Source organism: Epinephelus fuscoguttatus, linkage group LG6, assembly GCF_011397635.1.
Source record: "Epinephelus fuscoguttatus linkage group LG6, E.fuscoguttatus.final_Chr_v1".
NCBI lineage: Eukaryota > Metazoa > Chordata > Actinopteri > Perciformes > Serranidae > Epinephelus > Epinephelus fuscoguttatus.
In genome coordinates, this window is record NC_064757.1 from 22,066,122 (window position 1) to 22,088,969 (window position 22,848).

The window sequence follows — 22,848 nt, forward strand, 5'->3', positions numbered from 1 at the left end:
TGTTTCAGTGCTCTGAGCACCCAACAAAAATCCATTCATTTATATTTTACCCAGATGAAATCAAATCCTTTGGTGATTGGACCCTTTCAGAGTTGTATTTATGGAAACTAATGCTTAATAGATTTCTTTTTAACTTTTACTCAAATCTAAAATGTAAATTTCCCAAAATCTAATTTTTTATTACTTAGCATACACAAACATATCTAAATAAGGAATGCATTCATCAAAGTGTGTTGCTGAACCTGTTTTATTGTTTGAAGTAAAGATTTGTCAAAAATACAGAATCCTTTGTTCCAATCAGAACATAAAGACGGAAAGCATGCACCGTTTAATAAAACATTTCCATGACATGTTAAAAATCTGTTCAAAAGGAAGGACACAGGCACTGAATAATTATGAACACATAAGGTTTGCATTTAAATGAGTTTTTTTTTCTTCCAAAATAAAACACTGAACAGTCATAGCTTTAACGCAGGAGGGATATAAGGGAATAATCATACTGATAAAACCCAGTAAGTAGTTCTTGTTTGTGGGCGTGGTACACCACCCCACCGTAAAATATTAACCTGGTTTTTTCGACAGACCAGGATGGAGGAAGGAAAGGGGCAACACTGATGTGTTTTTAGTGTACAAAAATAAAAGTTAATGTTTAAGTACAGGCTGCAATGCAGAGCACAGTCCAGTCGGTCAGTGCGTCCAAATCTCACCTGACGATGGACCAAAACAGGAAACAAATGTAGTCTGCAGGATGTCACAGCGTTAGCCGACTATATAAAGGGAGCATAAATGTATTAAACCTACACAAAGTATTTCAGAGGTCAATTGGGATAAGATGGCTTAAACATAGATTAACATATATAAGCAGGAATATAAAAAGGACTAAAGAGAAAACTACAGGATACCCAACAATGTAGAAACACCAGAGAACCTGCCCAAACTCAGAGACTGAACTGCTGCTGATTGAATGATCAAAATTAAAGACAGAACCCAAGACAAAGTCATCAGCAGCCAACTCTGCATATAAGCATAAGTCTTTGTGGAGTCGTCAGCAAATAATGGCTGGAATGGACACTGCCAGTCTGTTTATGTGCATGTACTCTTCTCTTTTCTGTCTTCTTTAATCACCCTTGGTAAGGAGGTCCTCTATGTAGGCGTCAAGCTCGTCATCTGTGTTTATGTCAATGTCCTAGAAGTGTAAAAAAAGCAATGTCACTTACTGCAAACGACAATTATATAACAGATTCCACTTGATAGACAGCTAAGAGGGAGCAGTGTATTTTGTCACACTGAAGATGTCCTGTTTGTTGGATGAAGCAGTCTTACCTCTTGTACTTTTTGCAGCAGTGCCACAATGTTTGTTCGTAGTTTCTGTAGTTTCTCGTCTGCCTCCTTCAGTTTCACCTCATTGATGTTGCTCTTCTCTTCCACAGCTTTTGCCCTGGCATCAGCTCTGCTCTGGTACGAGTTACACAACGACTGGAGACCTGATTCATACTGTTGGAAATACTCTTTCTGAAATGGAAGAACACATAAGGTCTCAATACAATAAAAAAAACACAATAGTAAACGCACTCCTAAATGCGTTATGTATTATTCATGTGTAATATTACTGGACACAACCCGCTTCCCAGCAAACACAGTTCTGCATTCTCAAATAATTTTATTGCTTTCTATGTAAAACTACAATTTTTTTTAAATTTTCTAGCCTAAGGATCAATTAATTTAACCATCCATTTTAAATCTCACCAAAGGAAAGGCCACCAGCTCCTCAGCCGTCATGCTGTTAACATCTTCCTTTTGGATCCGAAAAGCAGGAGGGAAGAAGTAACGCAGCATTGTCCTGAGAACACAAACAGTACAGTGAACAAACCACGGCGTTATGAAACTGTGTGCCATAATGTACAAACACAAGAGGGGTGTACCACAAAGCAAGATTAATGGGTTAGCGAGGTATGTTGAGCCTAAAGCCGGGGGTTTTCCATATCACAAAGATGGCTCTCTTTTAACCTGGCTAAATCGCCATAGTGGCTTCTGCTGTAGACCTAAACTGATCAGGACCAGATTATGTTCAGAGTTTTGGCTTCAGTTTGCAGACAACCTTGGACACACTGTCTGAAAGAAATAAACTTATTGAGCCTTATTTGTAACTAGATCTTCATCAGGCAAACCACAGGTAAAAAAAAAATGTCTTTCACTAATCAACTCCTTTGGAAATAGGATCATTCTATACTGAATGATCAATCTATGAGGGATACAGATTCTAAGCGGTGGGTAATAAGTTATAAATGCACTTAATCCAACACGTTGAGCCGTAAGGTTACATTAGTAATGCCACTCACTGAACGGAGCAGTGCAATTACAGTAGTGCTTACTGTATGTATCACATTATATTTTTGTTTGTGTTTTTGGCGACTTTTGGCAATTATATCTGTGATGGAGAAAATCTGAGCAAGAAGTGTTTTATTTTATTTGCATGGTTGTTCTTGCTCTTACTGAACTACTGAATGTGTTTGTAGAGTTCTGTGGTCTGTTTGCTCAAGCTGGCTCTTTTACACTGCTGGTATATTACAGCTAATAGAACATTGATTAGAAAATTGATTAGTCTTCTGATATTAATCACAGATAATATTCAATCAATGACATTGATTTGACTTTGATTTGTCAAAATCTTACAAGTGATATCTCTGTATCCTTCATTATAGGACAGTGTTGCTTTTTAGTGTAATACATTTTTTATTGCCTTTAAAAAGGTGGAAGTAGGCGGCACGCAATCGACCAAAAGGAGTCAAATGCTGACCACTTTATTTGACTCACACAGAGCCTGAAAAAGAAAACTTGGGCTAACAGAGCAAGGTGATAACCACCTTCTTGGAACCCATTATCTCTGACTGGGGCTTTATGGTTTGTCGAGCCAGCTAAAGCAAAGTAAGTATGGCTCTGTTGGACTTGCTTCATGGTACACCCCGCAGTTAACTATCAGCTCACCTCAACATGGTGACCAGACTGTCGGTCACCTCTCGACTGGTCCCTGGTTGAGTAGTGTCGGGCTCCATGGGTGCTGGCCCTTTCTCGGTCTCCTGTTGGGTGTCAGGTGTCTGAGAGATTGGAGACGGTGGCCGCATCAACCGAACTTCATCACTACCCTTAAACACCCTTCACAAACACACACATACATGTGTAGGATATTAAAACCTGACAAAGTCAACAACAAATTTGTCCTGAATGCAGCAATGCAGACACAGCGTCTTACCATCTGTCTTTAGGGGTAGATCTAGGTACATAGTCAAACTTCACTTTCCAGCGAACACTCTTTTTATTTGCCTCCACGGCAACAACTTTGCCTGTGTACCACTCCTTGTTGACACGCACTTCAACCAGCAGACCTTTATCTGTATAAAAATGCACAGGTAGAAATTTCCATTAGAGCTTTTGTGTTCCAGTTGTATGTGTGATGCATTTTAGTGTAAAGCTTTCCATCATCTCACCTTTCTGAGCAGTTTTAGTATCAATCTCGGGCTCTTCCTGTTGGGGCTTCTCAGATATCTGCAAAAGCCAAACAATCATTACCCCCCTGCAGTGTGAGAATCGCTGTTTACTGAAAAGACAGAATGAGGTTGAAAGAAGTGATTTGCATCCCTGTTAACGAAAGAGGCGAAAGTCCCAGTGTGATCTCAGGCACTGAGTGAGAATGTCATGCTTGATTGTTAAAAGAACAAGACAACTTCAGTTTCAAGAGAGGATTGTTAATGGAGAGAATGATAATCTGATGATACACCCAGATTGGATGAAAGGTTAATTTGTCATGGTTGTTCAAGGTTGTGAGAGAGGATGCAGCCCGGCGTTACTTGAGGGTAGTAGAGAGGCGAACCGTATAAAACTACCTTTGCTTTAGCCCCATGCTGTTGCATGGAAATGGATTTAGGGATAGGAGTTGGTGTAGTTGGTGTCTGCCGTATAGGAGTAAAAACTCCTTTCTTCTGGGTGTTAACCTGCAAGGTCAAGAGCAGAGGGGCTCTGATTGGAAGTTCAGTAACCTACTCAGCCATCCAGGAAGCAAACTTGTGAATCCTGGGATAGTGAAGGAATGAGTCCACACTTCGCTCCCTATGATTGGCTAGTACTTGTTGCTATCATTGGTTGGATTGGTTAGGTTTAGGCAGGAGGAGTGGGATTGGTTAGGGTAAGAATGCCAGGGTAAGCCAATCAGAGGTAGAGTCAGGTGGGCCATTCTGTCCCTTTCATAGGATTCACAAATTCACATCCAGGAATGCCGGCATTTCCTTCTTCACTACGTAAGCCTGAAATTAAGTTCAGTGTCACCAAATACTGTTTGAAGCTAATTACTCAGAGCTCGCTGTGGTCTGGATCACAGTAGGACTGTACCTCTATTGAGAGCTTCAAATGTCTGTCGTCATCGCCCTTAATAAATAAATAAATAAATCTCAAACAAAATCCTCATCGGTTTAACCGAGTCTTCGTTGTAAAGTACAATACTAACGAGTGTCACATTATGAACAAAGCTTTGTACTACTCAGTCCAGCTGTAGTTCAAGTCCTCTAATAAAAACCTTTGTAACATTTTTTCCTGATAAGCTTTTGGAATTCAGTTTATGGCAAGACTGTTAGAAGACTTTTATAGTGCTGTAAGCAAACAACTGCCCTATCTCTGTTCACTTCTGTTCCTTCTCAGTCACTTTGTCCCCTTCATTTACTCGCTTCCTAGAGGTGAATCCTTTGTGAGAGACAAGTAGTGATGAAGGAGGAAAGGCAGTAAGCAGCAGAAGCCAAACAGCAGCACACAACATTACAGCTCAGTCCTCAAAGCATAACAAAGCACTGCGCACCCAGACTGACTCGCACAGGCTGATTCACAGTTGTGCAGTATTGCTCATGCTGCCATTTCATTTCATACTGTACATGTATATTTTCCACCATCAATATATTTATAAAGTTGTACAACTAAACATTTGAACTACAATCTCTCTGACTTGATGCCATGGAAAGTCTCCTCTAACCTCTGTGTTCTGTTGTGTGTTTACCTCGTCCATTTTGACACGTTTGGGAGGTGAGGCCTTCTCTACCACTTTCCCACGGTTACCAGCTGCTGCAGCCATTTTGGATTTCTTTGTCTGTGGTTCTTCCTCTTCACTCTCCTCACTGTCATCTTCGCTGTCCTTCTCCTCTTCCTCTTCTTCCTCCTCGTCCTCCTCCTCACTGTCCTCCTGTTCTATGATTCTCTTGCGTTGTCCAGGAGCAGCTGTTTTGGCTGATAATGCTTTGGCAGGTGTCTACACAAGAAGACAGATGTCACTATTTCACACTGTTTTCTGGGGGTTTAACTTGCACATGCAGCCATATTAAATATCTGCAACAGCAAAACTTGCCATAAATATTTTGTGGTATTGGTGGGATACTTCCTAAAACCTGTAACTTACCCGTGAACTGCGGCTGGGTGGGGGTGTTTTGGCAGTAGCTTTGGGTGCAGGCTTTGCTGCAGGAGAAGGCTTTGCTGCAGGTGGAGGAGGCTTTGCTGCACCTCTTGACCTAGATGGTTCGACTTTGGCTGGTGGAGGTGGAGGAGCAGGTGTTCGGGTGGGGCGCTGAGAGGCTGTACGAGATGGAAGGGGGCTTTTTAGGTGAGCTGGGAGTGGTGGGGAGCGGGGGCGTGTTATGGACCTTTCAGAAGACCTTGTTGCCTGAAGCGACAACATGTGAAATAGAGACAACAAACGGACATTTCAGTGAGATACAGAATGAAAAACAAGAATACTACAAGAGGCAGTGCTAAGGCCTTTGCTCACCAAGTCCATATTTTTCATGCGTTTTTTTAAATCTGTCTGCCAATGAATATCGTTACACACAGAAACCTTGAACAGTGAGTCTGATCCACTTTATTGTGCTATGTGCTATAAATTTGCAACACGATAAAAATCTACGTATTAAAAGATGCTAATCGTTAAAGAGCTAAATAGCAACTGAGAAAAATTTGACAGGGGAATAATAATAATAAAAAAAAAAGTAAACTAGGAAGCTACAACAAGCAGAAAATGTGGAGCTTATACCTGAGAGGAGCTCTCTGTTGGTTTCATGCTGACATCCAGTGGTAACTTCTTTACATCTGCTGCAGATTTAATGGTGCTGGTTTTCTTTTAAGAGAAAATACAATTGATTATGTCCTGATGTACTCAAAACACAGATTGACGATAGAGAGAGAGAGAGAGAGAGAGAGAGAGAGAGAATGATGAGGTACCTGCAAGGCCTCTAGTTTCTCCTGTTGCTGTTTGATTTTCTCAGCCAGCTCTTTCTGTTTGTCCTCAGCTGTCTGCTTGTCTTTCTTCAGAATACCACATGGCAAATTCTGTTTCTGTTCAGGAGCGTCACACCTGAAAACACAAAATACACACTATCTATAGTATGTAGGAACACTACTGCAATGTAGTGACACATGACAAAATTGGCATGCAGTATATGTGTTACATGAAAATACTGCAAAACCATTCCATGTGTACCTGTCCTGGGTGCTGTCAGGGTTCATGAGACACACCCAACTGTCCGGGTAGCGTTTGTCCACAGCATCCATCTGGAATGGCAGCGTTCTCCACTTTAAACATTTATCTGAAATTAATCACAGAAGAGAGTTGGTGTAAGTATGTGGCAGAAGTTAGTCTGTCGACATACAGCCTGTGTGTGTGTGGATCTGTAACTTACCACACTGAATAGTAAGTGGTATTTCCATGGCTCGTCGTCTCTTGTATCTCTGTTCTGTTGATGGAGGTGCAGACCAGCTGGCAGACAGATATCCAAACTCATCCCAGAACTTAACTATGCCTTTCTGAGCTGCAAAACAGACAGGGACTCTCAGTATTTCACACAGCAGTAAGTCATTTTAAAATAAAAAAAATAAATAAATCAAGTAAATATTTTAAGTGGGCAAGTGAACACTTCCCTCCTTGTTCCTTCTCGCAGCTGTGTAAATGTATGCACACTGGAGAGTGATTGGGAGGGCAGTGAAATGCAGCCAGGAGGCTATGACGGCGGGCTTTGCAACCCGTCTTCAAGTGTGGCCAATGTGTGCCATTGTTTTTAAAATAAGACACACATTATTTTATTCAAAGAAGGGCTTCAACTAGAACCTTATTCTAGCAACTGGAGCAGAGTCATTTGACAACTTGTCAAGTAGTGACAAACCTGATTAATTATGTTTTTTTTTCTTATTTGAACTGTGCAGATAGGTTGTTGGCAACAAATGGAAACCCCAGCAATTAAAAGAAACTTACCAATGTTAGTGTCCTTCCAGTACTGAGCTAAATGTTCCCCCATGGATTTCAGTAAATGTCGATACTCCTTAGCGTCTGCAAAGTCCTGTTTGTTGTGAGTAGGCTCTAGAATTAAATATGGGACATCCACTACTCCAACCACACCTCCACAGGCCCTAAAACACACAAATCAAGTAACCGTAAAATAGTTTTCTTAATCATTGCCGTGTTTTTATCCCTGTGCATATATTACTTACATGCCGCCCTCCAGTTGGGGACCTGTTTTCTCGTACATCTTGATGAGACGAGAGCAGTTGTACACAAACATCCCATCCAGGTCCCTCTGTTCAATGTTCACGCCGAATATAAAATTCAACTCCTTGGGCTCCTTAAGGGCTCTGAGGAACAAGACAATGTTAAGAGACTGGCAAAGCCCAGGAAAAAATGCTTTAAAGTGTTTCTAATCAGCAGATACTGTATATGACAAAGATAAATTTCCTTTGGAACAATAAAGTCTTATCTTGTGCTGGCGTATCTTTCCAAATTAGTATTCTATATTATCATAATTTTAAGGGTCCAGTGTGTAGAATTCAGTGGTATCTAGTGGTGAGATCACAGAACGCTTGTAGAACTACTGTGGCAGACATGAAAATGTGAATGGCCCCATCTCAAGTAAGTGTTTGGTTTGCCCATTCTGGGTTACTGTAGAAACAACATTGCAGACTCTGTGGAAGAAGACCCACTGCATAAGTAGATGTAAATGGCTCATTTATCATTTCTGCTTGGAGATGCCCCGACATCACACACACTGGACCTTTAATAATAATAGTTATAATACATTTTATTTGGAGGCACCTTTCACGTCAATGTGTGTGTGAAACCATTTGTAAATCTATAAAATAGGAGATATAAGATTTTACAATGTTGTCTATCATACTTTTGTTTGGCTTCGAGAATCCTTTTCTTCATGTCACAATCCCGTCTAAGCATCATGGCTGAATCTTGAACCTTCCTCAGAATCGCCTACAAGAAGAGAGAGGGCGGAGGGAGACATCAGTTTAAACATTATAAAAGTTTTAAATTACAGTAGGAGATTCTAATTATAATCAAGTTTTTAAGGAAAAAATGTTGCGCCTGTTTCAAATTAAAAACTTGCTGATATGGACCAAACCATATTTGCTTTTGACGAATTAACCAAAATATCCTCCTCATCTTACCCGTGAATCTTTTGACAGGTCCTCTCCTAATCTGGCCTCCAAAGCCATCTGCTTACTCTCTGCCTCTCTGGCCTTTTCTTCCGCTGAAATAAGACAACCAAATTGTTAACTGATGAGCATCAAGGAGTCACAACATTAAACAAAATGTAAACAAAGACACTAATTTCCCCATAGACTCACCAATCTTAGCCAGGTGGTCTGCTTTCTTCACTTCTTGCTCAGCACGAGTTTTGAAACGAGTCGATGTGTATTTATAAACCCTGTTAAGAAGAATGGTATTTAAAGTCTTGTCACTGGACTACAGCAGTTACATACACAGCATAAGTGAGTTATCATCTTACCTTGGTTTATATAAACAGCAAGACAGTCTCTTGGTCCTGACTTTATGTCCCTGGATAAAAATCCTCATGCGTGGGTCGATGTACAAAACAGCAGCGTACGCCCTGAAAGACCTCCTCTCTGGCTTCCTGTGAGAGAGGGAAGGGTGCAACCATCAACATTCACATTATGTCTGATCAATACAAATCAACATCAAATAAAGTTAATGTACAAAATATAATGCCTTTCATCATAGTAATCCCATGGTTAAATGGTTTAACAGAGTCACTTACACTCCTTCAACAGATGTCCCAGCCATCAGTATGTCCTGGTGATCTGTCTCTACATCCAGCTCTGGTTCTCTGTTGTCCATCAGCTTCAGATTATAGATGATCACAAGAGTGCCTTTCAACAAAATACAACCACGAAATTAAACATCAGAATATCAACCATTCCACAACACTAAAGAGGACAGAAACAAAATAAGTGTTAAAAATGTGATTAACACAACAGAAATAACTTTATCCACAGAGATTTGGAGCATCACTCTCACGTGATGCCGGAGAGAATTTTTACAGTGATAACCAACATAAGGTCTGACAAAGTGGCTATGAACTCATCTTACTGGTGGACAATGCAAATTTAAACCCTTTGCACAGGGAAACACATTAATATGCTTACCACTGCTACTTTCTATTTTGTTGAACTGCTCCATCAGCTGCTGTTCATTCTTAAAAGGTGAGTATTTGAAGATCAGCTCCGTCTCGATGGCGTACTTCTCTGGATCAGAGGTCAGCGGCTCCTTGGTCTTTAGATCCCAGGAGGGGAGGGGTACTATGACCTGAGGAGAGAGGGGCATTACAAGCTTAGAGATGTTTAAGAGGCTTCAAGTCTGACAAAATTGAAATGGGTAGCCAAATAAATCTCATCAGCATCAGGTAAATTCACAAATATTAAAGATTACGCAAAAACCTGGGCATCCATACAAAGCTACAAAACTTAATGATTGTGATTTTCCGTTGCTTCATCAATCAAGTAACGACAAAATGTACTTGCTTACTGACTGGGTAACTGCATGAGTAAGAAATTTAGTTTAAGAACATTGCCTTAGCTGTGTGGCAAAAAAATGTATGAACACATAAAAAACATTAACGTACCATTTTTTCCCCATTCAATAAAGTTTAAAAAATATGATGAATGAGGGGAAAAAACAACCCTCACTGCTTGTAAAAAGTGTATGAAAATAGCATCAGGTAAATCTCTTATAGCTGACCCTGGCAAAGTAATGCAGCACACTACACCAAGTTCAGTAGCAGCTGCCTCACTGATACTGAAACTAAAAACATTAAAAAGACCCATTGTAATAAATCCATTTGATTTTGTTTAGAAAAAAAAAATGACACAATTTGAATAAAGCCTTTTGAAAATAGAAACAGCAGCATCTGATCCACAGTGTACAGAGATATCGCTTTTTACTGAATTGGCCATCTGTGTCATTGCACACCAAGTTTGCTGATATTGTGACTTCATGTTAACAATGCAAATATGTGAAATGTTGCATAATCCAACTCATCCTGCTGTGACTGTTCCGCATGCGTCTTTACCATGTTAACCACCTCCAAACTTAGGAGCATCACATACACAGCCTCCAAAATCATTTGCTTTCCCAAACCCAGTCAATCAGACATGAACCTCAGAGCCACCACACATGGAGCGCTCACAGTATCAAGTGACACAGATCAGCCCCAAAACCAACACATTACTCCCATCTGATTGGATATATAGGACTCTTAAATGGGAAAGGAGCTCGCTATGGCTGGAGTTTTGTTCCTTTGGCTACAGCAACTCTAAACTATCTGTCTTGCTGATACTGTTGTGAACTGGGATCTTAGAAACATAGTATACATGAAGGTTTTTTGTACTGTCTTTTTCCATACACTGTCATGTGTACATGTTGCTATCTGTATTTCCCTATGTGTATACAGGTCAACCTGTGTATCTGCATGTTGCAATGGGCTTGCACTGACTGTGAAAACAAACATCCCTCTAGGACAAATAAATGTAAATCTAATCTGTTGTTGCTGACTGATGATGCTCATCTGAATTCACAAGTTACAAAAAGCTGTCAACTATCTGTAAAAAGAAAAAAGACCCTGATGAAGCAGATGTGAAACTCCACTGCTCACTCTTCCTCTTGCAGAAACTGGTTAAATACATTTTATTTTTGAATTAATTTTGAGTTTCTTTGGTGTGTGTCAAGCACCTACTAATCAGAAAATCCTTCAGTTAGACACAATTAATTTCACTATCAAGTTATTTGTACACAACCCTAATAACAATGACATCCTCTATTCAACAGCTCAATCCAACAGTTGACTCTGACCTCATCCAGTCCCTCCTCTTCGTGGAAAGTCCTTGACAGGAAAAGGCAGGTCAGCGTGTTGCCCTTTTTTGTGAACAAGATGAAGTCTTTCCCAATACGCATAGAGCCGCTGTGAACAAAAACACACTTTTAATGACATGTGAAATGATTCAAACATAAGTGTCCTAAATACACAATGTTATTGTCACACAAGAATTAGTGAAGGTCTTACGATTTCAGTCCGTTTCCATACTGGCCGATCTGTGTGGACTCAGGGGACCGTTTGCTTGACTTTCCAAACTGAATGACATGAGTTGCCTCATCTAGTAAAAGAAAGGTGCTCAGATTCATGTTTCACACACAACATACATATGTAATCCCAAAAACCTCACAATGGACAAACACAAAGCAACTTTAATCGTGAAATTAAAACTATGAACCTAGGTAATGAAAACTGCAAAAGGCTCTCACTAGAGCCAGTGTTTGGTTTGTCTGTTCTGGGCTACTGTAGAAACATAGCTGCGCAAAATGGCGGACTCCATTATCAAGGATCCACTCCTTATATAGATATGAAGGACTCATTGTAAGCTCACAACAATTGTTAGTCTCAAGGGGATTATACACTAATGAAACTAGACGTATTATTATATTACATTTCTACCAACAGATCCTTCTAAAGCCGAAACACAGGACCTTTAAGTGATTTAATAAAGTGCACTTACGAGGGTCCATTCCAATACCGTCATCCAGAAAACAGAGCATGTAGCCGCCCCGCAGCTCTGGCCTTTTTTCTGTCATCAAAACAGGACAGTTAACAAGACATGTTAGGAGCAATGACTGAATGTGCATGCTTCAGAGTCTGAAACTAGTTGAGTTACTCTGAGGCGTACCTGAGTAGATGTCTATTCGTGTGGCATTGGCATCTCTGTGAAAGAAATAAACCAACTGTGAGACTGTGAAATACTGTGAAATACATCAGGCTAAAAGAAGTTTTCCAGCCTGCATAATCTGTCAACAATTTTATGCTCTGTTGCAAATCATTATACCTTGAATTGTCCACAAGCTCTGCCAAGGCTCCAAATAAAAACTCGTGGGTTGTCCTGAAAATAGAACACTCATTTCATTAATTCAATATACTTTAATGTTAAGAGGGACTTAACTTAACTTAACAGGGCAAGCTGGTCAGACAAAGAGGATACATAGGAGATACTTGCTGCAAAGATCTGATCTCTACATATTCTACACTGGATTGTTATTCAGTTATACAACCTGTATTTCCTCAAGTCTATTGAGAGATATTGTATGTGACAGTGCAAACAGAATAGAGGATTGTCAATTAATGTATTAACGGGTTCACCATTCACATCTTCTCAAAAATGCATGATCCTAACATCTGTTTAAGCCCTTATTCATATAGTACACAGAGCCTCTTAGGTTGTACTAAGTACTACTTTCTGATGACATTCTGTGACAAAACAACAATAAAGACTGGCACTGTCTCATTTCATTTAAATAACACCTATATCAAGTATTCTATTATTTACCCCATGGAGTGCCACATGTAATGACAAATGCCCACCACAAGCTCACCAGCTATTTTTAGTTCTATTAACAAGCACTAATTGTTTTAGTCCCACTCTTGTGGTTAAACCCTTCCTGGATCTGTGCATAATCCCTTGGCAGAGATTTGAAAATGAGCCAAGGATGTGATATTATCTGTGTTTCTAAATGTGTTGACTGGTGCGCCAGAGCATATAAAACATGGACCAAGTTTTTCAGTCAGGCTTCATTACAAGAAGAAGTTGAGGTCTAGTTGTTGTAGCAAGGAACACTATTTCCCTCTTTACCTCTGCAGCGCACAGACAAAAATGCAACTGCCTCTTAAATCCATGACAGGGAATATAGTGAACCACGTCACTCCATGTTTTTGTCAGAGCAACTATGACTTCTATTCAGTGAATGTAGTGTTGTAAGTATATCACTTACAAATATACCTTTGACTGAAAAGCAATAACGCAAAGTTTTATACACTCAGATATGAGCTGATATCGGAGGCTTCCAGACAGTAGCTGGAAATTAAGATGTATGTGAGGCTATTGATGATGAGTAATTTGCTTTTGTACCACTTATAAATCAGATCATAAAGCAAAACTGGAGCACAAGAATGATGACGCTAGCTCAGATGACATGAGCCCTGAAACTGACAACAGTCAAGATACCGTCCTAAAAGTATCTATAAATGTAATGCATGTAAAAATCACATAAATGACAAATGTAAATATATTTTGTGTTTGTTATTTATTAATAATGTGCTTACAAAAAATATGATTAGGAATATTTCAAAAGAAACCCATACATTTAAGGGTTTAATCTGCAGGAGCAATTTATGTTGCAAGTCAGCACTATGTGGTTTTTTTTATTTTGTACATAAAACACACTGACAGTGTTAAATTTAGTAAATGTTGGCTCACATTCATCATATATAGCATGACATAACATGACATTAAAAGACCAATGCAGAATTTATAAACTATTTTTGATGGAAGCCTAATTCATATTAAGTGCAAACAAACATGTAATGGAATGAGAGCACATTCTTCTCCTTTTCCTTTAATAGATGATCAGGTTTAACAGGATTTAACTTTAAGAGGTGTATCTGTCCAAACAATGTTGGGCGTTGATCTGTTGTAACCCTCTCCGCCATGTGTTGAACTTGCAAAATAATATTCACATGGATAACCTGATGTAATATTATGCATATCTATCTAGATGGTGATCTATATTATTCACTATCATACTTATTTATGTGTAGTACCAAGATCATAAGCATATATTAATTTCCAGCAGGAAAGTACTTACGAATTTGTGTGCAGGTACTCAAAGGTGAGCTGAGCCCTGCTCAGGTTGCTGTAGTTGGAGTAGGCCATGGCCACGCACAATTATTCCTGTTTCCTTCCTGATTTCCTGTTTGTCTTCTCCCTCTCCAACCGAGCACTAAATTAGTCCAGAGATATCATCCTGAAGAGGGAATTAAAATACCACAGGTCTTGGGTATTTACCTAGAATATTCCTTACTCCATTAATTCACACCATGGGCATGACCTGAAAGTAGTTGATATGGACGCTTTACAACAAGTCGTAAGGGGAAAAGTTAACACCCACACCTTGATGAAAGCCTGCCCCCCTGTGAGGGGTACCACGTGGGAGGCCCGCTTGCCTTAAGAACAACAAAATATTATGGCAAAGACCGCCTTTGGGCACAGCATTAGCTATGAAGACATTCCTGTTCATGCAGAAGTCAGTTATTGCTCTAGCTAGGCTGCGGTGTGACGTTAGAAAGACCAAATCGTGTTAAGTGAAAAGCATATGATATAAACGTTTTAGACGTTATGCACCAACTGCCACTAACGTTTAATGTCAGGCTAGCATACATAGCTAACGGACATTTGCGTGTTCTACACAGAGTTTATGAGATAACGCTAGCTAGCTAGCTAGCTAGCTTCACACTGTGGAAACATGTTAGCAGACGTTAGCCGTATCAAGTAATTTTCACGGACTTTGCAGACCGCTCGCAACTTCATAACGGCTTCGTGCGAGTGCAATAATCTCTCCAAAGAGGAATACATACTTTGTAACGTTACGTTTCCTTTTCCCTGACTTAAAACAATCCGCCAGGCCGCGAACAATCCAACCACTTCGACGACGTTGGTTACTTGGGTTGCCTGTAGTCTGCAGAAATCCCGCCTCTATTTTTCTATACTCAACCAATAGGAAGGCGTCTTGTAAAGATTCTCAACGATGATTGGAGGAGAAGCTTTGCTACGTAGACGAGGTAGCATACCAGTACATCAGTGGTGACTCTCACACTGAGGTGATTTCCCAGCAGCAGGTGACAGGTATGATCATATTTATCACTGACAACTTTGATTTACAGGAGAAAATGTTTTATTGTGTATTTGTCACCTGATAATAATTGACATTACAGACATTTTTGGCAGTGTGTCCTCTCCCTTTTCCTTATTTCTACACAATGAGGTAATTTTGACATTGATGAAACAGGCATAATGTTTACAGTAAGAGATTTAAAGACATTTTAAAAGTCTCTGTGGGTAAATAATCAACAATATAAAAAAATGCTTAACAGTAATGTAAGGCATAGTATACCTAACATTTTCTGGTCTCTTTAGAGAAACATTAAAAATAAAACTCAAAAGTCATAGCTCTAAATTTGATGCCCCTCTTCCTTTGCTGGTCTTGGGCTCCAAGAAAAACGTACGAATATGATAAAGATAAAGCTTTGTTGATCCCCAGAGAGGAAATTTAGTAGTGTAGCCAAGGTTGTTAGTTTTTTTTTTTTTTTTAGTTCATTGTCATTTAGACGAGTAACTGCAAAAGTTAGTTAATACCATTATTTTGTGTGAGTGCATCAAGCCAAGCCTTAAGGCTTACATTACAAGCTTTCCTTCATTTGGCAGAACCACAAATTTAACCAGTGTTGGTTACTTACACAAAAGACACTCGGTGTAGAGTTCCATAACTTCCCAGTCACTATAAAAATTTTCACTCAGAGAATCTATTGGACATAGACTCACTTTAATGTGCTTAGTGTCCTAATACTCTTTGTCATTAAACCAACATTACAAATGGCTGTATCATAGCAGTAGATGTTACATCCCTTTTCTTCTCCTCACATAAACACTTTTGGTTGCTTTGAAATTCAAGCAAGAGACATTTGGGTGTTTCTTAAACACACTTTTAAAAGTTTCTGCTGCTATGCAAGTGATGTAACACATTGTAGGAGGATGCAAGAGTACAGGTGGGTCTGTTGATTTGGCATCTGGATTCAATTAACTTTCAATGTCAGACATGTAAATTAAAAGTAGCCCAGTATGCTCATATAAATTAAATCCAGTAAAAGATAAAAAGCAAACACACCTGCTGACATGAAAACAGTATATAATACCACTACCTTCACAGTAAAAAAAAAAAAAATCAAAAAAAAAATCACAGTTTTGAATGGAAGAAACACTTAACATGTTCATGCACAAACCGTACTGAATAGTAAATGTATAACCAGTCATTGAAGAGTTGTTCCCATTACACCGTGGTCCCATGACAAAATATACTCCTTCTTTATCACAACCATGTTTCTCACTTGGATACTGTAAAATATTTCAATCTCCTTTAACAGGAACGCTCTGATAAAGAATTGCATTTTCACAAAGTTGGGAAACTTGTAAGAGACAGATTCAAAATGTTAGCTTAAATATATTCACTTTGCTGGATGCAACATAAATATCTATTCTCCAAACACAAGTGGAGATAACCTTCAGGCTTTAACAAGCTCCCTTCAGACCTACAGAGGACATCAAACAACTGTTTTCACAGGCCGAGTCGTACTCGGCATGATGTGCAAACTGGTTTTTCTTGTAAAATCTGCGAGATGTCCCTTTAAAAGATAGTGACACATATCGCTCCTCTCTCTCGACCACCACCATCAACTGATTTCTTTAGGATGCAGAGGATGAAAAATGTTCAGGTGCCAATCAAGGACTCCTGCAAATAAAGTAAAAACAATAGGGTTAGATGAAAAGAGTATCTGCAGAGAGTAGGATATGTAGCTGTTCAATCAAAATTACTAATTGTTATCATAGTCAGGGATACAAAAACAGAGTAATATGGTAATATGAGAAAAGACTGTTACATTTTGTAGATCCAGACCATTCCAGTGGGAGCGGCGTGTGACTGAATGCGTCAGACTCACAGCTACACAGAGTATCAAACAAACTCCGAGCAGACACACACTGACTTCCAGCTGATGTCGCACAGCAATGCTCTGCTCCTCCTACAGAATTAAAATGGAAAATGACCGCCAGGATGAGAACAGTGTCTGTGTTAGGGCTGAACAAGTTATGCTGTTCATGTGTGACACACAGTACCTGTGTTAACATGACTGTGAGTGTTGGATCATTCTTGGATTGTAGAATGTAGCAGGTTTGTGATGCTGTCGACGGCTTTTTGCTCGCTTCTACATGGATGGGTGAAATGTTTGTCTCAGACGCTGGGCACTCTGGTGGAAGTCTTCATTAAAGTACACAGTGTATGCACGAAAACACAAAAAATACCCATTTGTGAGTTAAGTTTCAATTAGTATGATCCCCATTAGTTATAGCATTGCTGCAGCTATTCTTCCTGGGTTCCACAAAACAGATTTAAAATAGTGACAATGCCACCGTAAGAACTTACATCAACACATAACATTACAGAATACACAGGACAAGACTAAACATCATAACACATATCATCCATTACAGACATTCTCTTTATATACCTGAATAGAGTGCCCCAGAAATGAGTCCTGAAACCAGGAAATGAGTCAACATTTTAGCACTCCCAGTTCCCTCGTCTCAAAGTCAATGGATTTTCTGAATTGGTATTTGGTGGGATGTCTGAAATAATGTCTGTGGTTAACATGAGCTTAAGAGACTTTCAAAAATACTTACAAAAGAGACTTTTTAAAATACATCACTAAAAACCACACTTATGAATTCTGAAGCTTTTATGTGTAATAAAAAAGGCTGTTGCTAACAAGTGGCTTAACAAGACTGCAGAACGTCATCACGCTGAACAGCCTTGTAGTAGTGGTGACATTAAGACATGTGACAATGGTGTAGTTTGTTTATAGCCTAACGTTAGTTTTTTATGTCTGGTGATTGCATTTAGGCTTCAAAAATCACAAAAGTGCTGTTCACTTGTAAAGATTATCTTGCCAAACAAAATATGTAAGTATCATAAACTTTTGTTTACCAGTGCTTATTTTCTGCCGGAATAAAAAATCCCATGGGCTTTTTGACATGAGAATCAGGGCAATGCCAACTCTCATGTCAGCCAAGAAAAATGTCATCCCTGGAGCCATCTATTACTAGTGATTTAAAGAAGCAGTTTGTAAGATTTGGGGGGATTTAGTGGCATCTAGCAGTGAGGACGGCAAATTCCAATCAGCTGAAACTTATCTGTTAGAATTTCTTTAGTGCTCATTGTTCAGGAGGTTTTTACTAGGTGCTGAATTATGAGCAAAGGTCTCTTCCCCTACAAAACAAATGGACCTGAGGATTTAAAGCAGTAAAAACACTGAATAAAGCAGTTTCACATCAATAAAAATATCTGTATATGTATATATGTGTATATGTCTGACGCTGCTTGTCATGGAAAACACCAATGGCTCTGTCTCGGAGCCAGACATGCAACATGGCCATGCAACATGGTGGACAATGATCCGCTCCTTATGTATACATAAATGACTCGCTCTAAGTTAACAAAGACACAGCAATTTTTATTTTCAGCAGATTTAACGCTAAAGAAAACATAGTTGTTATAATATATTCCATTTTTGCCAATATATCCCCCTAAATCCTATACACAGGACCTTCAAATTCAGGAAGCTTAGAAACGCACACTTCAGAGTGAGAAGGTACTTACAGACTCATAGGCAGGTGGTGTGTTGGGGCACTTATGGTGAGGCAAGTGTAGGTATCATTTCCAGACAAAAACTCTAGAGTAACATTAACAACCTCATTGCCTGGGGAATAAAGCAACAGATCATACATAAGAATTAACTGGTATACACATACACACAAACTTTTCAAAACAAAACCAATGCGCTGCAATACCAACCTCCAAGATTTAACTGACTTGCGTTCAAGGCAGTGTGTAAACTAAGATCACTCAGAGAGCCACTGTTTGAGTCTGTAGTCACAGTCAGGGGAACCTTGAGACGCAAAGTGGTGAGAGAAGGTGTCTTTGAGGGTTTAACTAAAGCGTTTCTATCCATCACAGGAGAGGGGACTGGCGTTACAAGCTCAGATGTATTTGCATTAGCTTTCACACACAGTTGAAACTGAGATAAGGATGACAGCAGATGGTTCCAGTCCTAAAAGAAGAATACAGTGTGTGATTCACACATCAGTATGAGTTCATGCATACAGTCACAGCCTGCACATTATGTTTTATTTGCACACAGAAAATTGGATTATTAAAACTGCATGGTAGACCATCAGACAACTTCCATTCTCCAACATGAATTGAAAAAAGGTGAGTCTTTACCTTTTCTATGTCAGGGTTAGGCAGAGTGTGAGTGAAGCTATAGGAGCTGAGGCAGATGAAGGAGATAGCCAAGGTCAACAGACACAGGAAAAATGTAGCCCCTGGAGGATTGTGGGATATATAATCTCTAAGGTTGGTCACCGGCTGCCAGGAACCCATCATCAGACTCCACATACACCCCTGCCAAGCTGTAAACAGAAGTCAGTCACTTAAGTTATTAAAGTTATTACGGCTTTTGTCCACAGAGACTGTGGTAGTGCTAGTGGGACTGTGGTCAGTTGTAACAGGGTCTAAGTTACACATCTGTTAAACCTAAAGCAAGATGTTGAGGACAGTTTCATTAAGACACTTAACATTTGTAATTCAGGACTGAACGATCCCCACATCTTTCAGACATTTTTTTGAGTGAATGTACCTCTTTTTCAGTATTGTGAGAGCAAGAAAAAGATTAAACACACTGTTGGTTTTAGCTTTAAGTTGCCATATGTCTTGAGACTTTGTAGATATCCAAAAATAAGGCACTAACGGAGCTTATCTATAGTTACTGACGTGGAAAACCGCCTTTCCACTGATGGTTACAGTACGACAGTTAACATACGTTTAGCGAATCCAGAAAGTCAACAGGATACGTGTAACGTGTCTACCTTATCAGTCAGCTCCATTGATGAAGTACCGCTACGTTAGGTTACTGTCAGTGTAACGTTGCTAACCAACTAGCTGAAAGATAACTTCATACCTTGAACTGGAACAATCTTCGCTGATGATTACGGCGCCAATTTTGGTAAAAAAAAAAACAAAACAAAAAAAACCAAAAAACAGTGATACTCAACTGTCTTGACGTTAAGTAAACAGGACTTCGACATTTAACTTGTTTTAAGTTCAGTCAAAGCAGCACAAGCGTATCACGACAGCTGCGTCACTTTACGACAGTTCACTGGCTATGACGCATATACGTAGATGCCGCATTCAAACGGCTACATCAACGCGGCCGCCATCTTGCCCAGGTGGAGCCGCGCTGCATGTATTTTTATTTATTTTTTATTGAACATTTTTTATTGAACATGTTGCACATCATTTACAAATGCACATAGTAGCCATCGTGCAAATTCAGAGTGCATTCAGCAAAATAAGCCAGGGGGTCATGACACAGACAGGATTTAAAAATAAATAAATAAATAAAATAGAAAATAAAAGGAAAAACAAGTATTCAAGACATATTCAGACCAAAGTCCAGCAGTCAGTCCAAGCATCAGATCAAGCATCACATCACAATCCAGCACCACATAAACTGTGTTCAAATACAGATTTTAAGTTGCCTAATGCATGTATGTCTGTTGAGGCAGGAGACTATGATTAATCGTCAGACATGTAGTTTTGATACAGGATGCTTGGTTACATAAAAAATGCAGCTTTTCATACCAAAATATTTGATCTTATGTAGATAAAGTAACAGTAATAGTTCTACAACACATTTAAACTAAACTTTCCCCATATAATAAATATTCTTTTTTCTTACTAGATGTCCAATGGCCACCATGATGTCATTTAATTATTAATTTTGATTATAAATGTTTATTCACATTTTAAGTCACACAATGTGCAAAAAATAGTGTATCAGCAGGGATGTGCCGAGCTGCAGTGTAGTTACACATTCTGATTAACAAATGTTGGTTTTGTACAAGTGAAAATAAATGACTTAGAGCTGCATGTTTACACAAAAGTTTGCTTTAATCTCATATGTATAACACCACAGTGCTCATGAGAGCCTGGACACAGAACTGTTTACATTATTAGGTCATATTTACAAAAAATATATACAGTGTACAGTAGTATCATTTTTAGGAGTCCTGGAAAAGGTTTTAGGGGACCCGGAGGAAGCTTTAGAGGTCCTGAAGGAGGTTTTAGAGGACGTGAGAGTGTTTCAGGGTTCCTAGAAGATGTTTAGAGGTCCTAGAGGACGATTTAGAGGTCCTGGAGGAAGTATTAGAGGTCCTAGAGGAAGTTTTCGAGGGCCTAGAGGACGTTTTATGGGTCCTGGAGGAAGATTTAGGGGTCATACAGCAGCTTTTAGAGGTTCTAGAGGAGCTTTGAGAGGTCCTAGAAGAAGTGTGCTGCAGTTCCTCTGTAAGCAGCTTTTTCTCTTTTAAATCCTGGAGCAGGGATTTCACTGTTTTAGTGTGCCTTCTTTCTCGATCCCTGGCATTTCGCAATTTTCTCTGCAATTCATCCACCCTCTCCTGTGCCTCAGTTAACTTCCGTTTAACATCAGTCAGGTCAAGGGCATACTGATGATCCTGAAAAATATGAATGTAATTATATAATCATATATTTAAATAATTAATTTAAATGTATTGTCACTGTAACAGAAGCCCAGGTTCCCGCAAAGGTGTTTAACTACAAACTGTTTCACTCACTGAGGTTGACTCCTCCTGGTTGTCTGGTGGCTGAACCTGAACATCAGGACTTTGTAGAGCAGCTTGGGATGTCCTGGTTGACCTGGATGTACTGGGCACCTGGAGATAAAGTTAATTATTTACCAGTAAGTCAAGAGGAACAATATCAAACAGTGTGTTTCTATTGTTAAGTTTAGTGGGCATTACATGTATTAGATTATGTCATTATTTATACAGAAACTATTTCAATACTAACTTTGCAGAGATACTCGGGAAAATTGAATACAGAGGGAGTCACTCCGTCCCTTAAACGGACAGTCTGCCCAGTCCTGTCGAAGTCCTCAGGTGTGAAGTGACAGCTGCAGATGACTGAGGAGTCACTTGGAACAAAGTCCTTTCTCCTCACTGCTGCTGCCCATGCCCGTCTCCTATCTGTGTTTTTTGGGAAACTACACACAAAATAAGTGTGTCAGAAAAACGCAGTTCCACATAATTTGTAGTTACAATTCAGGCCACAGGTTAACTACTAACGTTATACTGCGTTATGTCACGTTGGTGCCATGAAACAGATAGTTGACAATTTGGAATAACACATACATCGACATAGCTGTTTGACAAAGCATCATAATTTTATAAGTAATATTATACAAATGTTAACCTTTTTTCTTTAAGTTGTGTGACATAGCGTTAGCTTAATTTGGCATTAGGACCAGATCAGGACAGTTACTTTACTCGATTAGCTTAAAAGAAGGATCACTTTTTGATATATCTCATTAAACATGTTCGTAACAGTAAAATGTTGTAAAACAACTTCTTACCTGTGGAATGTTATTCCCTTCTGCTTGGTTTTAACACTTCTCTCGTTCGTACACCCAAATGCAGAGCAAAAATGTGGCATTTTTGCCGAGTCTGACACAGGTCTGAACCAGTCAGAGCACCTAGGCAAGATGGCGGCGGTATCGACGCATCCCACAAGCCAGGGTGCGGTATGGGCTATGACGACCATGACGACGGCCGTGGTGCGGGTCACATGACTGACTAAGCTCACACTGATACCGTATGCCTTTACTTATCAATTAATGTGATATTATCGATATCTCAAGCAATTGAATCGAACGCAACTGGACTTGGTTTTGTCTTAGAAGACGTTTCACCTCTTATCCAAGAGGCTTCTTGACCTCCCCAGAGGTTAAATACCTG

At 39.5% G+C, this 22,848-nt stretch overlaps 3 protein-coding genes across 4 annotated transcripts; all 3 read right to left on the minus strand.

Annotated features, from left to right (window-relative positions):
- Window positions 1–231: 231 nt before the first annotated feature.
- On the minus strand, window positions 232–14,892 carry morc2 (MORC family CW-type zinc finger 2). Of its 2 annotated transcripts, XM_049579089.1 has the most exons (28): window positions 14,781–14,892; window positions 14,012–14,170; window positions 12,199–12,252; window positions 12,043–12,077; window positions 11,875–11,943; window positions 11,385–11,475; window positions 11,174–11,282; window positions 9,472–9,631; window positions 9,084–9,195; window positions 8,814–8,939; window positions 8,653–8,732; window positions 8,473–8,555; window positions 8,193–8,278; window positions 7,513–7,653; window positions 7,277–7,431; window positions 6,708–6,836; window positions 6,509–6,614; window positions 6,250–6,382; window positions 6,062–6,145; window positions 5,435–5,695; window positions 5,039–5,287; window positions 3,882–3,989; window positions 3,486–3,543; window positions 3,251–3,389; window positions 2,986–3,153; window positions 1,747–1,840; window positions 1,324–1,512; window positions 232–1,186 (listed from the first exon to the last, which is right to left on the minus strand). In XM_049579089.1, the coding sequence occupies exons 2-28, from the start codon at window positions 14,077–14,079 to the stop codon at window positions 1,118–1,120; spliced, it is 3,156 nt and encodes a 1,051-aa protein (XP_049435046.1). In that variant the 5' UTR covers window positions 14,080–14,170; window positions 14,781–14,892; the 3' UTR covers window positions 232–1,117. The 2 variants fall into 2 exon arrangements, with proteins under 2 accessions (XP_049435046.1, XP_049435048.1); XM_049579091.1 differs by lacking the exon at window positions 3,882–3,989.
- Window positions 14,893–15,478: 586 nt separating this feature from the next.
- On the minus strand, window positions 15,479–20,156 carry zgc:158398 (uncharacterized protein LOC568894 homolog). Its single transcript, XM_049579419.1, has 7 exons — window positions 19,992–20,156; window positions 19,256–19,443; window positions 18,827–19,082; window positions 18,632–18,731; window positions 17,092–17,233; window positions 16,857–16,997; window positions 15,479–16,708 (listed from the first exon to the last, which is right to left on the minus strand). The coding sequence occupies exons 2-7, from the start codon at window positions 19,427–19,429 to the stop codon at window positions 16,688–16,690; spliced, it is 834 nt and encodes a 277-aa protein (XP_049435376.1). The 5' UTR covers window positions 19,430–19,443; window positions 19,992–20,156; the 3' UTR covers window positions 15,479–16,687.
- Window positions 20,157–20,202: 46 nt separating this feature from the next.
- LOC125890669 (THAP domain-containing protein 6-like) lies at window positions 20,203–22,744 on the minus strand. Its single transcript, XM_049579418.1, has 4 exons — window positions 22,467–22,744; window positions 21,905–22,097; window positions 21,670–21,768; window positions 20,203–21,549 (listed from the first exon to the last, which is right to left on the minus strand). Exons 1-4 carry the CDS (start codon window positions 22,652–22,654, stop codon window positions 21,157–21,159), a joined length of 873 nt encoding a protein of 290 aa, XP_049435375.1. The 5' UTR covers window positions 22,655–22,744; the 3' UTR covers window positions 20,203–21,156.
- Between the last annotated feature and the right edge of the window lie 104 nt (window positions 22,745–22,848).